Here is a 15,188-nt window from a genome sequence, read left to right on the forward strand (position 1 = left end):
CCTCCCCTACCCCAATATTAGGAGTCTGCAATCTGTATCCCTCTGAAAGAAGTCTCTGGTAATCAAGTGGCTTTCAGAGGCAGATGATCACAAGCTAATAAGGATTCAAAGAATATTTGGGTTCTTCTTCCAAATGCTCAATTGTCAGACACATTTAACTCTTAACTGCTCTGGGATGGTCTGGAGACGTTTAACTGTCTGTTCTCACTGTGATCGTACCATCTGGTGGTCACTGTTGTGGCTTGCTTGCCTGACCACCAAACCACTGTACTTGATCATGGTCAGTGTGGCTCCACCCTCCTTCAAGACAATCATAAGCCTCAGCAAGTGGGTATAAGCTTGCATGCACATAGGTTAATCCCCTTTATTAAAAATACCAGATAGTTTGCTGATCAATAAAGTATTTATTCAGCACCCATGTGCCAAGCACTGTGCTAGGCACTGTGGTGGATACAAAATTGAAGACATAGTCCCTGCCCTTAAGGAGCTTACATTCTCATGGAGACAAAACTAACATACATGTACCAGCTAGAAACAGTACAAGACAATATAGAATGTGGTGTAAGAGTATGTCATACAGACTTGAAGCTTTATAGGGATTCAGAAAAGATAATGAAATAGGCCTCAGAATCAAGATTTCTTGAGGAGCCAGGAAAGGGGCCAGGCCTTGAAGGACTGAAGAAAGGTAAATTGAGGAGCCTCTTAGGTAGAAGTAGGAGTGAAGTTTCAAAGGAAGACAAAAAATATGCATTTGATATGGGGGCTAAGAAGTCACTGGATTTCTGAGCAGAGAAGTGACTTGATCATAAAAAGTCCAACTACTTTAATGCAAATTTATGTAATATGCAAATAGCTTGGGGACATCCTACAGGATACTGGAAACCTCGGCAGTATTGTGACAACACAGATGGCATTCACCTGTCAAAGGAAAACACAGCCGTACATAAAATGTAGGCTATCAAGGATAGATGACAATTCTAGTATGTCCCTTACCCGACATGCCAATAGCTCCAATATTTTCTAATTTCCACAGGTCCTGGAGACAGAGTGAGGGGTTTCATTACCAAGATCCAGGCCTTGGGTGCTTTCTGCTTAGAAGGTCTACACAAGAGGAAATGAAAGATATTAGGACATGTAAGAGTGACACAGAAAAAGAACAAGTGGAAGAAAGAAACAAATAGAAATCCATAGTGAAAAAATGCACCAAAATGCATATAAAATGTATCTCCCAGGGAGATGCAATTTGCACGTCCATTTTTTAAAAAATGAACATCTATTGTACTTCTACAACAAAAACCCTATGCCTTAGTCAAGTGTGCTTTTTAATATTATTGGTAGAATCCAGGAACCCCTTAAATTATGTTAGGTAAATTAGTCACAAAATTCCATATCCTGAATCTCACTCTTCAGTTAATTTGCATTATGAAAAAGAAGGGTGTTTTGGAAGAATACTGAGAAGTTAGGGAAGAAATGAGGACTCTTTCTTATGTTCAGGGAAGTTTGGGTAACTTGTTAAGCAACACAGGGCTAGGGATGGTGGTAGTAGAACTGGCCAAACTGGTGAGAGGTCAAGGATTGAAATTACCACTGCCCAGGGCCCAGAGTAGTAGACAGCACGGCATCCTGCCATTAAGAATTCTCATCCCATAAAATCAGAGAAATCAAAATCCCATAACTGACTGTTTAGGCCATAAATTCAAAATTTGTTTCCTGTTTTACCCAGGCATTAGTATGTACAGACATTCCCTACTTAAGTGGTCAGTGAATAGATTTCAGGATTAAAATTTTGCCACAAAAATTCCACGAATTAAATAACGCAAAGTTAACCAAGGGAGCACAAATATAACTAGAGAAACCTGTTTTCAGCCCCAAAATAACTTTAAAATCCTTCTAATTAAATTCAAGCTTTCTTGAACAAAAACACAAAATTTAAGAATCCCATAAGGATACATTCCAACATCGACATTTAAGATTTTTTTAAAACCACTTAGGAAAAACAGCCGTCCCATTTAACCTACATTCCATAAAACTGCAACAATCATATTCAAAGTTACCGATCAGCAACATGTAAAATATTTAAATTCCATTACTTATGCATTCCATTTAAAGATGCTAAAATACTATTCACTTAACTTCACAATCTGAAAATTCCCATTTAGGATTATTGTGTTTAATCTAAACCTTCATCTTTGAGGAAAATCTCACACCCTAGTAAGCTATCACTTAACCAGGCTGGAACTACTTCGGATATAGTCCTGTGCCTACATGCTGTTTATTAAAACTATTTGAAATCATCTCTTTCCTGGGGGTGTCCATTTTAGTCCTCTCGGTTTTCTGAATTACTTAAGACAATGTGAAGGCAAATTTACTGAGACCTAGAGAAGTTAATATTTTGGATAAGTATTTATTGAATCACCGGCATTAAATGCCTATTTCTGTGGAACCTATCTAATTTTGACCTGATTGGGAACATAAACCAGATACTTGGCTCTGAAAACCTTCTTGGCTTTTCATGAAGCAAATGACAAATGTCAATCAGACAAAGGTCCAGGAGAAATGAATCCCTGACTGGTTAACTGTTCATCTGGCTCCAAAGTCAACATTCTAATTTGTTTTTCAGGTCTAAAGATATTTCTGTTGCTTTCCAGAAAGGTGGCCATTACCTGTCTTTTTCTGGATATTAATGTACAAATGCAAGCAAATAAGATGCCACATTAGCTTTCTGACTATGGACTCTCTTGTAGCTAAATTCCTGCTGCTATAGGAACTACCCCACCTCTGCCTTTTCCATGTCATCTGACAACTTGGAAGTTTTGCAAAACCCAGATGAGAACTATCTAGACAACAGAAATAAATCTTCCTACTGGAGCTGGCATTCTGAATTAGTAGGGTGTATATACAGCCACAGTATATCAGCCACATATTTCCAATCGTGAAATGAAATCCAGTTGAAAGCTGTGGAGATACACGAAGAGTGGGCATGTAAACTGCTCTGAGCTCAGACCTATGCAGGAGAGCTGGAATATGTTATCATGATTTAAAAGATCACACACAAAAGCTTTAATTCAGTGAGAGAGAGATGGAATTCAGTTTTATTATGTCCTCTCTGAAACTTCCATTTACACCATGGTCTCGTCTATCAAAGAAGAGGAGGAAAAAGCTGTGCCTTACACCATAGAACTCAAGTACTCATGTACTTGTTCGTTAGAGGCGGCGGGTATTTTTTTCTCCAGTTTTTTGGCTCGAAGAGATTACACTTTCAGTACCAGTGTAGTGAGGAACCACTGGCAAACTGCTGGAAATGTCTTCTGGATTCATCAGTGTACCATTTTATAAAGTGCTTCTGGAGTTAAACTCTGTCAGGCTGTCAAAAGTGTCCACACTTTTGCAACACAAAGGCTAAAAGAATCCCGATGGGTATGTCACTGAGTCCTTCCTAGCTGGGTCTCATTATTGGCACTGCCGTTTTACCCGCCGAGGCGCTGGCCCTCTCCCCAGGCGAAGCCTCCTGGCCGCTCTTCAGGTAGTGGGTTGTAATTTGGATCCTCATCTGGCGTATCAAAAACAGCCTTCCTAAAAGACAGGTGACAGATATAATTTAGCCCCCGAGTCAACCTAGGTTCTAAATATTGCAAAGTCAAAAAGATCCCACAGGGTTTCCACCAATGGACAAGCATTACATCTACCTACCAATGAGAGAGTTATCATATTTTGAAAGTATTCATAATTATTTCATATTTACATTAGTTTTGACCTCCTTTACTAATTTTTACTACAAAAGCAAAACATGTCAATTGTATAGAAAACAGGAACGATATATGAACATCCTAAATCCCCAGAGATAATTATTGATGTTTTCATTACTCTTCCAGAACTTTTATATATGTAGTTTTATAAGTTAGGTCATACTTCTTCTGTTTTGTAACCTGATTTTCACTAAATTTATCATGAATGTCTCCCTACAACCATTGACAGATGAATGGATAAGCAAAATAGTATATAGGTACAATGCAATATTATTCAACCTTAAAAAGAAATTCTGACACATGCTACAACATGGATGAACTTTTAAAACAGTACGCTAAGTGAAATAAGATAGTCACCAACGGACAAATGTTGAACGATTCCACGTCTATGAGGAACCTAGTGTAGTCAAACTCATAGAGTCAGAAAGTAGAGTAGTGGTTGTCAAAGGCTGCAGGGAGGGAGAATGGGGAGTTATTGTTTAATGGGTATAGATTCAGTGTAGCAAGATGAAAAGAGTTCTATGGATAGAGGGTAGTGATAGAAGCACAATGTGAATGTACTCAATGCCACTGAACTATACACTTAAAATGCATAAGATGATAAATTCTGTTATGTGTATTTTACAACAATCAAAAATTTAAAAAAATTCACAAGTTATTCCAAGAAATTACAGAACACAGGATGGGATAGTAAATGTCCAAAAACTTAAAAAAATACTATTATGTGGTCATTCAAAAGCTCCCTGAAGAATTAACCATTAAAGCAACTTCCTCTATTTACATTCATATTTCTAATTGTACTTCCCCACAGTTGATGAAATTAGAAATGTATCTGAAAACTTCTATTTTATATTGAGGTCAGGAAAAGCATCTATATCTCAATATGAGCTCCTTTAATTCTTATAAATTAACAATAAAAACAGTCCCATCAATAGAAAAAATACAGGGCTGATCAGGCAATTCAAAAAGGAAAGCCAGGGGCCGGCCCGGTGGCTCAGGCGGTTGGAGCTCCATGGTCCTAACTCCAAAGGCTGCCGGTTCAATTCCCACATGGGCTAGTGGGCTCTCAACCACAAGGTTGCCAGTTTAATTCCTTGAGTCCCGCAAGGGATGATGGGCTCTGGCCCCTGCAAGTAAGATTGAACACGGCACCTTGAGCTGAGCTGCCACTGAGCTCCCGGATGGCTCAGTTGGTTGGAACGCGTCCTCTCAACCACAAGGTTGCCGGTTCGACTCCTGCAAGAGATGGTGGGCTGTGCCCCCTGCAACTAGCAACAGCAACTAGACCTGGAGCTGAGCTGCGCCCTCCACAACTAAGACTGAAAGGACAACTTGAAGCTGAATGGCACCCTCTACAACTAAGATTGAAAGGACAACAACTTGACTTGGAGAAATAAAAAAGTCCTAGAAGTACACTCTGTTCCCCAATAAAGTCCTGTTTTCCTTCCCCAGTTAAAAAAAAATAAATCCAAATGGTCATTAAACATGAAGATGTTTGCTCTCACAATAATTAAAGGAAATCATGTTACAAACTAAGACCTTTTCTACTTCCCAAACAATAGATGGAGCAGGACAAAGTAGGTGTTATAGTAAAGTAGGTCTTATAGTAAAATAAGACCCGGTCTTATATTAAATTATATAATATTATATACTATAATATCATTTTATATATCGTGTCATATCATATATCATATCATATATCATATCATATCGTATCATATCATATCATATCATATTATAGACCGGGTCTTACATGTATTAATTTTTGCTCCAAACGATGCATTAGAGCCGATTGTCCAGCTAGGTCTTATTTTCGGGGACATACAGTATTACTGGAATACTACTTAGCAAAAAAAGAACAATTATTGATAACATGCAACAAAATAGATGGACTTCAAAAACATTATGTTGAATGAAAGAGGCTTTACACAGAGGAGTACACACATACTTATGATTCTATTCATAAAGTTATAGAATGTGCAAAACTTATCTGTGGAAGGACAATTTCAGTATAGTGACTGTTTCTATATTAAGGACTGACAGGAAAGGGACACGAGGGAACCTTCTGGGTAATGGTAATTTCCTTTACCTTGATAGGAGTTTGGGTATGCAACCTATGTAAGCTATGTGCATTTAGGCAAGACCTTAGTTGATACCTTTGAGATTCGTGTATACTGTTGTATATAAATAAAGAACTCTAGTTAATGATATACACTGTAAAGTACCTAGACAATTAAGTATACTGGAATGGAAAGATGGATGGACAGATGTATAAAGAGCAAGAACAGTAAAATATTAATTGTAGAATCTATGTTGTGGGTAAATGATATTCACTGTAGAATTTTTTCCACTTTCTTGTAAGTTTGGAAATTTCCATAATAAAATATTGAAGGAAGAGTAAAGAAAAAATCTAGAAAGAAGCATGTGGAATTGTACTAGATCCAGGAGTATCAGCATAAATCAGTGTTTTCAAAAATATACAGATCTAAAACTATAAATATAAACGTACAGCGTATACTCATATGCAGACACATAATTCCCTTGCTCTTTTCACCGAGAGGACCTGGGAACAGGAACACTCCAAAAACGTTAAGCACATCCAGATCCTGGCTACAAGTACTATTCTCCACTAAGAAAAAACTAGGGCTCCCTGAAGACATAGCCTCAATGAGAGCACAAGATGAGCCTGGGATATCTTGTTGGGCCAGAAAGTAATCAAGTGCTGCTAACAACAACACCAAGCTAGGAGCATGCTGGAAGCACTTAGAAGCCAGTTTGAAGGGGTTGCCATTGGCCAAATCTGCGAGCATCAAAACAAACAATAAGGGATTATAATAATCCATGAATAAGACATGAAACCATGAATTCATGCAGATATAAATGAGTTGAAATTTTATAAGGAAAGAAATATTTACATAGTCTTAAAGTACCTTCCCACAACGCAATTACAAAAGGATCAACAGGAACTTTACAGTGGAGAAGCCTCACAGGCCTTCATTAAGTAAGCAAAGTGACTACAACCACTTGGACAAATTCAACAAACTGAAATCCTGTGCTAACAGCCTGCAATTAGAAGAACGCAGTGTCACTTCTCTGACATTCCTGCTGAAGATGTAAAGCCTGAACCTAAATGTGAAGGAACATTAGACAAACCCAAATTGAGAGACATTGTACAAAATGGGCCTACAATCTTCACAAATGTCGATGTCATGAAAATCAAGGAAAAGACTATAAGGAGCTGTTCCAAACTGAAAGAGACTAATGAGACATACCTAAATCCAACCCCTAAATCTGAACTGGATTCTTCTGCTATAAGAAAACGTTACTAGGACAATTACCAAGTGTGAAATTGGGTTTGAGGATTAACACTTATTTCCTGATTTTGACCGTAGAAAAATGTCCATGTTTATAGAAAATACACATTAAGGGCGGGGGGGGGGGGGGGTCATGGGGCATTAGATTCACAATTTAGTTTTAAATACAAAGGCAAAAAAGGTTATCTGTACTGTTTGTAATTTTCTTAGGTCTGAAACTGTTTCAAAAATTAAAAAAAAATACATAAAAACCAAAGAGACACCATGTTATAGCTATCAAACTAGGAAAGAGTTAATACGATACCTCCCACGTTTGATGAGGATGTGGGGAAATGGTAGAAATTGCTAGTAGAAATGTAAACTTGAACATCATTCTGGATGGCAATTTGGCAAAAGAGCAATTCCACTTCTAGGAATTTGTCCTTTGAAAATAATCACAGCTGTGTGCAAAGATTTAGCTACAAGGATGTTCACCACTCCAATTATAGAAGGGAAAAGGAAAAACTAGTATCAATGTCCATCAATAAGGGATTAGTAAAATTATACTACATTCATACCATGGGGTACCATGTAGCTGTTACAATTTTGTAGGACATTTATGATGGAAAAATGCTTATGACATATTACTTTAAAAGGTTATAAAAAACATTTTTAAAAAGTACACAGACAATTAAAGACTGAAGAATATGTATCAAAAAATTAACAATGTTACATATAAGTGATGGGACTGAAGATTTTACTTTCCTTTTGCTTCACTATTCTACAACCAACATTTTATAATAAAAACACATTTTATTCCTCAGGTGAACCTTTTTTAATGCAGTATATCCCAAGGACACAAAATGCTGGAGTAGAAAGAGGTCCTATACATCAAAGCTCTACCCCAGGAAACATGAAGTGCAAAAAAGGAGAAAGGACTTGCTTAAAATCACACAGCTGGTCAGTGGAACAGCCTACACCTGGTTTCCAGCCCAAAGCTGTATTTCCACTCCACTGCTCATCTCTACCACCTCTCTGGAAGACCAGACATTCCTCCGTTAAAAACTTTCCTCCAGTCAGCTTTGCCCATTTTGCTACCTCACCTCTCTAAACTCCGCGGCTTTCGTGAAACCAGTAAGCTCCTCCCTGAGACAGGAGGTGCTAGGTTACCCGGGACAGCACCTTCCAAGTCAGCCTTAGACGTCCTGAACCTATTTACCTGGCTCCTCCACAACTCTGGCACTGTCTGCTCCTATCCAATACAATTGCTCAACTGCACCCAGACTGCTCCATCTGCCTATATACTGACCTGCTGTGTGTGCCAGGAGCTACAGGAGTCTCAGGAAAGCACAGATCATCGACCCTGTCCCAGTTTATCTGCCCCAAACATGTAACCTGGTGTTAAATACTCACAAAATAGATGGTGTTTTCAGAATTCTTATTCCACCGGGCTGATTGGGAAATACATCTTCCAAGAAAAAATATATGTGTCCAACTGCAATACCTAGAGTCAACCAGAAATAAAGGATAAGAGAGAGGATTAAAATTTCGATTGCAGGTGAGTCTGCCAACATGAATTCCTTATATTTAGGAAGAAATGTCAATATAACTATTAAAAGTTTAAAAACTATTATTGTAGTCTTTGAGCATAGAACTATCAAATAGCTATCATAATAGCTATTACGTGAAGGCCAGTAGACTAAACATGAAAAACAGTGACAAAATAAATTTGTAAGTAAAATAACAGAAAAAGTAGTGATAAGATTCTTACCCAAGAGGTCCACAATGATTGAGTTCCCCAACAACAAGGAAAAGCCCATGAGCACCCACGGTAGAAAGGGGGCCTGGAAATTAAGAAGGCCGAAGAAGTTCATACGGACATATGGGTTCCTTCGGCTCCATACGTAGACAAGCATTATTGTAAAGGCCTGGCCCAAGAAAACTAAGCTCACAAACAAACCAAATATCTAGCAGATGGTATTAAGGAAAATATGAGCGTTAAAAGTGTAATAGGGAAGAGGGGCAAAAGAACTAAGGATTGTGTTCTAACAAGTCTGAATTAGGAACATGGAGCATTAGTTACTTACATCTTTAGAAGAAAAGAGCCTGAAAACAATTTCCCAGAGCAATCAGGCAAAAATCTGCTTAGGCCAAATCATCTGGATTGTATTTATTTCAAAGCAATATTGTGCTTTCATGAAGTTCCTTCCTCTTTGGAAAATGTGTTAATTATTTGATTAATAATTGTATTAAATTCAGTCACCAGTAGTACCTTTACAGAGGTAAATAAAGCCAGTAGGAGTAAAAACCATTTTGTCAGACAGGACTACATTCAAGTCTATTATACAGATGACAATTCTTTAAAAAAAAATAAAATAACGATTTACCAGTTTTGATAGTAAACAAATAAATACCTTACCAACTTAGTTTAAAAGTGAAGTACACCCATTAATAATAATATATCTAAGACACGTAATAGTAACCCACCTGGGTTAAAAGTTCCTCTGACTTGCTCACAGTAGAAAAGCATCCTATCCAATCTCTAGGCATAGAAAGCTGTCACATAAAGTGTGCTGTAAAATAAATAGTACCCTGAAGCTAAAATCTGGAGGTCTACTTTTATCTGTTTGTTCAGAGTATCCAATGAATTGTGGGAGACAGATGAAAAGCTTTAGGAAGAGATGGGATGTTCTTTAACATTGCCCTCTATTTGTTCTATTTGTTAAAGGATACAGTCATTAAGAATCCACCAAAAAGGAACATAAATACAAAGTCTGCTGTCCGACCTCGGAAAGAGCCTTCTTCTAGCATTCGACAGTAACGGTATCTTAAGTTCCAAGTTAAGAAAATGTCAAACACATAAACATGAAGAAAGTAAAATTTAATGTATCACTTAAGTACACTTGGATTCCATGTTATTTGCAAGAAGTCAAGTCTTAGTTTCTGTAAGAACATTTATGAGTGGTAGGATGATTACTTGTCTTTTACCAAGCATTTTAGACTAGCTCCATATTTTACAAAAACTGTTCCTGAAGAGGGAACTAAGCCAAATGCTGCATAATATTGCTATTAAACCTTTTAAACCAGTCACCTATTAAACCTTTTCAGATTTGTATCATCTTTTCTATGTTCAACCACACCACAATCTACATCACCCTTGCTTTTCCACAATGTAACTTGGAAGAAATCCCCATCAAGAAACCTTGTGTGATAACCTAGTTTTTCAGACCAGGGAGATTAAGCATTCCTATACCTCAGTCAATGAAAATGCATTACAATGAAAAAATTTAATTATTAGAAACTTACCAGAATGATATACCATAGAGGAGAGACAGGAATTCACTCTAGGGCAGGAATCCTGTAACCCTTAAGTGGCCCTCTGTCTACTGCAGATGATCTTAGCTGTGACTGCCCTCTTAATCCAGAGGGGCGGGGTGGAGGAGAAAGCTCTGCTCAGTGGCCCCAATTATCATATGATCAGAGCACAACTCTTCCTCTCTTTCAATGAACTGGAACGTGGCAAGCCCAGCAGACATTATGGCATTGTCTTTTCAGCCAGCAGAACCAGCAACTAAGATACAAGGAAATCTCAAGTTCTCCATTCCTCATGAACCCACTCCCAAACCTCTATCAAAACTGTTAATTATTAGTGTACTCAGATTGTGTTTTATTACTTGGTATCTAATGAGGCAGAAAAGAATTAACAGAAATGAACCCAGGGCCGGACCTGTTTCTCAGGTGGTTGGAGAGCCTATGCCGAGGTTGCCAATTCAATTCCCACATGGACCAGGGAGCTGCATCCTCTACAGCTAAGATTGTGAACAATAGCTCTCCCTGGAGCTGGGCTGCCGTGAGCAGCCAGAGGTTGGCATAAGCTGGTATGAGCTGCCGTGAGCTGCCATGGGCTGCTGAGTGCTGCCACGGGCTACCATATGCCACCATGAGCAGCTGGCAGCCAGCGTGAGTGGCTGGCAGCCAGCGTGAGCCACCGGCAGCTGGTGAGAGCTGCTGTGAGCAACTGACTGACAACTGGCAACCAACTGCCTCAGCCGGGGGGGAGAGCAAGGCTCATAATACCAAAATGGGCCTGGGAGCTGTGTCCTATACAACGAGACTGAGAAACAAGGGCTTGAACTGGAGTGGGGGGGAGGGAGACAAAAGAGGGGGGGGGGAAGTGAACCTGAAGGGGGACTGCCCAGGCCTGCATCCCCTCCCCAGGAACCTTCCAGGCTCATCCCCTAGAAATAAATCAAAATGTCCAAACACTCTCCTAAAAAGAGGAGATAAGACCCAACTGGTATTAACTGGTTCTTCACACATGCACAAACTATTAAAACCTGTTCGTTACTAGAACTCTAGCCTCATTATAATACAATTAAAATAAAATGAACATTCAAGTTTGGCACCCCAGTGGGTTTTTCTGTATGCATTCTGGGTAAAAGCATGTGCGGAAAGAAACTAGTTACATATCCAACATATGTCAATCAAATGACCTCAGTATATAACTCACATCTCCTGCTGTAAGACAATTTACCTACCCTTTCCTATATAAGAAAAAGCTAACCTAAAGTTAGGTGCAGTTGTCTGCCCCGGCAATTTCTATGCCAGCATCTTTCTTCTTGAATAAACTTGCTTCCCTGCTCTCCTCATTTCAGGCTGAGTGTGAATTTTTTCACTTTTTGCGAATGACCAGGGGTTAATTCCAATGACACAACAGTATCTGCTGATGTTATTTTGTAATTATGCCTCAATTAAATCACTCCTCTCCCTTGATCAGATTTGCAAGTGACTTGTGGGCAGAAATGTAATCATTTGATGGTTAAATACCTCCCACTTGAATCCACAGTGACCTATAAACACCTTCAAAACATTACTATTTGACCAACTATTCTGTGTACCACTGAGCCAGTACTAAAAGTTACAGCTAAGATAGTAACAAAAATAACAGGATTAATAGTTTGAACTTAATATATTTCCTAAGTAAACCTAGTTTTTACACAAACCCCGCTTAATAAAGGATACAGAAAAATCATGTTAAATAAAAAATTGAATCCAACTGGCCCAAAAAATAAGAAATTGGTGATTAGCCTCCATATCTGTTAAAAGAAAAACAATCAAGAGAAAGACAGATTAAGTAAAATATACCAGGAAACATTTCCATATTAAGACAAAAGATATATCCTGTGACTACAATGGCTGAAAGGCCATGGATAGATGATACTATGTTCTGAAACAAAAAGCGGGGCACCCAATCTGACACTGATTTTTGTGCTGCTTCTAGTTCAAAGTCTGAACCATAAAGCCAGCCCTGAAATTTGTAAGGATAATAAGACAGGAAACTTGAGATTGTGATTATCTTTTTACAAAGCCCACACCATATATATACGGTCAGGTAAATGATGAAAAAAATTTAATGGAAAGACTTGGTTAATTTGAATAGAAAACAATACTTTCATATACATAGTATCATAATGCAATGAATAGTCTTGAGATAACGGAGAAAAACTCTAGGGAATCTAATATAAATGGCAAAGAAATGTTTCTATATTAGGCAGTCCAAAACATCCAGAGTAAAGAGTAATTCTAAAGTGCATACTCAAGTTCTAGTCTGAACAAATAGCCAACTCTCTATAAGACCTAATGCTTTAATAGTTACAGTCTAATTGATAGAATAAGGACACTCATTTTCTTGTATGAAACCCGATACAGACTTCCCCACCCAATCCTCCACACCCACAATGAAAACATCAATTCACAAAGGGAGAGAGCACTTACATTTTAAAGTGTTTTAACACATTCTATTATCTTTATCCTGTGCCACCCCTCCCCCATTTCACATACAAAGAAAGTAAGAGACTTGAATACTTTTTATAATGGCTTGTCCGAGGACACAAGGGCTTATAAAGGAGGACTCTGAACTCACACCTAGAATTCCTAACTCCTAAAGCAAATATGCCGTATCAAGCCAAGCAAGTATTAACTTAGAAGCAATGCTTAGATGGAGATACAGCTCCCGGCAAAGGCCATGTGAGTATTAAAGGAAGACGACGGGGACAAGAGTCCACAGGACTGCTTTATGCATCATCAGTAACTACTGAAGTTGAAACAATTCAGTTCTACAGACTAACTTAACTGCGTCCAGGATTTTAGAACCCTCAACCTAGTGAGGAGACAAGCATATAAATAAGTGCAAGTAGGAGATGAGAGATGCTCTAAAAGGATTCTTTACAGATATCCCAGGGACACAAAGGAGAATGAATCTGCGGGTACACAAAAGCTGTGTCTTGAAAGGCAAGCTTGAATTCAATAGATATAAAGTGAATGAAACCCACCTGGGACAGGGAATCGCATGTATACAGGCAGAATTACTGGCTTTTGGGTCTCTCTCCCTCTCCCACTATCACCTACATATACATGCCGGAGCAGTACATCTCTCTTTTAGCATTCTATTTACTGGAAAGGACTATCTCCCACTGTAATCTCATAAATACGGCAGGTTGTTTTAGATGTCGGTCTTTTGGAGTTTCGTTAGTATGATCTCTGGAAGATGGATCGATTTAAGGACATCCTGTGAGAGTTTCCCTGGGCAGCTAGCTTGGTTAGTCTCCTCTCAAATACAATATTAACTCTGAACTATTGATTCCTAAATATAGGAACTGGACACATCAAATCAAAACCATGCAGAGAACTTTCAAAATAAAGTAAGAGATTTTTCATTACTACCTTTGGTGATTCTGATTTGGTAAATGATGAGGACCTTGAGAATCTCCCAATTAGGCTGCAGAACCACTGCTTTATACCCCCCACAATAAGACTTACAATCAAATATTCCCACTGATCTACTTCTTGAGATAGTGTATGGCAGGACTTGCTACTAAAAAGAAAGAAAAAGTTTAAAAACGGAAATAATCATAGTTATGATGGATCACTTACTTGAAAGTGTTTAAAGATTAATTCAGGATTGAAGTACAGCTGAAATGGGGTGATCAATTCCAACTGCTGAAATAGAAAAAGAGCTCTTTAAAGCAAATCGACCAAGAAGCAAAATTGCATCATTTATAACAAAGGATCAGTAGGCCTAGCAATTTCCATCGCTCAGTCACTCAGACTGAATCCGTTAAGGCAGGAGGAAGAGGACGGGAAAGCATGCTCTAGAACTGGTACAATTCTTTGTATCCCCCAAACCTAACGCAGAATAAGTTTGTTTTCCATTGCAGTAGTTGAGGCTGACACGAAGGCATGGGAACTAGGTGGTGTTCCAGGTGGTGTTGTCTTAGATACAAGGCAAGTAAAGGACAGCGGCCACGAACCTGCCCATCACGTGGGCACCACCCGAAACACCTGTGTGAAGCAATGCAACTCACTCAAAGGCACCGGGACGCGAGGCCCTGCCGCCGTCTGGCCTGGGTGACTCCAGCCAACCTCTCTATCTACACGCTCTTGATTTCAAGACTCTTCCCTCTCGACAACCTCCAGCTTTCTATCCTCCATATCCAAGCTCCTCCACTAACCAGACTTTTCTCCCATTAGTCGCCGCGATACCACTTGGCCATTGCCAGAGTCCTCAGGCACATTTTCTGGGTGGGCGGCTCCCGCAGCCCTGACTTGCTCTAAGCCCGGCCTTCATCTCTCAAAGACTGACGTGCAGTCCTGATTCTCCGCCAATCATGCAACAGCACTCCCTTCTTGGGTCACTAGATAAGCACTCTCGGAGCCATTTCGAACCCCAGAGTGAGCCCTGTCCATCTCCACCCACCCCGAGACCAACCCATCTGGGCTTCCCCGAGGCCCAAACCCCAGTTTCCTGAGGACCCGGCCATATCCAGCCCGGATAATGAGAAGCTGGCGCTGCAGCTGCTCACCACAGCGGCGGTGGTAAGGACGCAGGCGGTGGTGTAGGCGCGGCTAACCGGTGGGATTTGCAGGTACTCCAGCCGGAGGCTCTGGTACGCCATCTTCCCCACCGCCACCTGCCCCCACCCCCCGACTTCCCCTTCCGCCAGTCAGTCCAAGCGGCGAGGCGGGATCAAAGCGGAGCCTGCCCGCTGATGTCCAATCAGCGCCGCGCAACCGGCCAACCACCAATCGCTAGAGCCCCCAGGAAAGCCATTCACCAATCACGAGTTGCGTCTCCGTGGCGTCCCAGCCT

General features: G+C 39.8%; 1 protein-coding gene across 2 annotated transcripts; it reads right to left on the reverse strand.

Moving 5' to 3' along the window:
* Positions 1-341: 341 nt before the first annotated feature.
* On the reverse strand, positions 342-15,034 carry DERL2 (derlin 2). Of its 2 annotated transcripts, XR_013992079.1 has the most exons (8): positions 14,902-15,025; positions 13,973-14,038; positions 12,062-12,135; positions 9,773-9,866; positions 8,811-9,006; positions 8,453-8,543; positions 3,172-3,573; positions 388-1,101 (listed from the first exon to the last, which is right to left on the reverse strand). XR_013992079.1 is itself a non-coding variant. In XM_081030248.1 (7 exons), exons 1-7 carry the CDS (start codon positions 14,992-14,994, stop codon positions 3,468-3,470), a joined length of 720 nt encoding a protein of 239 aa, XP_080886374.1. In that variant the 5' UTR covers positions 14,995-15,034; the 3' UTR covers positions 342-3,467. The 2 variants fall into 2 exon arrangements, 1 of the variants encoding a protein (XP_080886374.1); XM_081030248.1 differs by having other exon boundaries at positions 342-3,573; positions 14,902-15,034.
* Positions 15,035-15,188: the final 154 nt, after the last annotated feature.

This window comes from Rhinolophus hipposideros (assembly GCF_964194185.1).
Source record: "Rhinolophus hipposideros genome assembly, chromosome: 20".
Lineage (NCBI taxonomy): Eukaryota > Metazoa > Chordata > Mammalia > Chiroptera > Rhinolophidae > Rhinolophus > Rhinolophus hipposideros.

What these genes read in the sequence shown, in the direction of transcription:
- DERL2 (XM_081030248.1), bottom strand. Translation starts at nt 14,994, where the DNA reads ATGGCGTACCAGAGCCTCCGGCTGGAGTACCTGCAAATCCCACCGGTT. An exon ending in TTGGTGGATTCTTAATGACT is followed by an intron (nt 9,007 to 9,772) that starts GTATCCTTTAAC and finishes ACCATCTGCTAG; the next exon opens with ATATTTGGTTTGTTTGTGAG. An exon ending in CTGAAAACACCATCTATTTT is followed by an intron (nt 3,574 to 8,452) that starts GTGAGTATTTAA and finishes CCTGTCTTTTAG; the next exon opens with GAAGGCTGTTTTTGATACGC.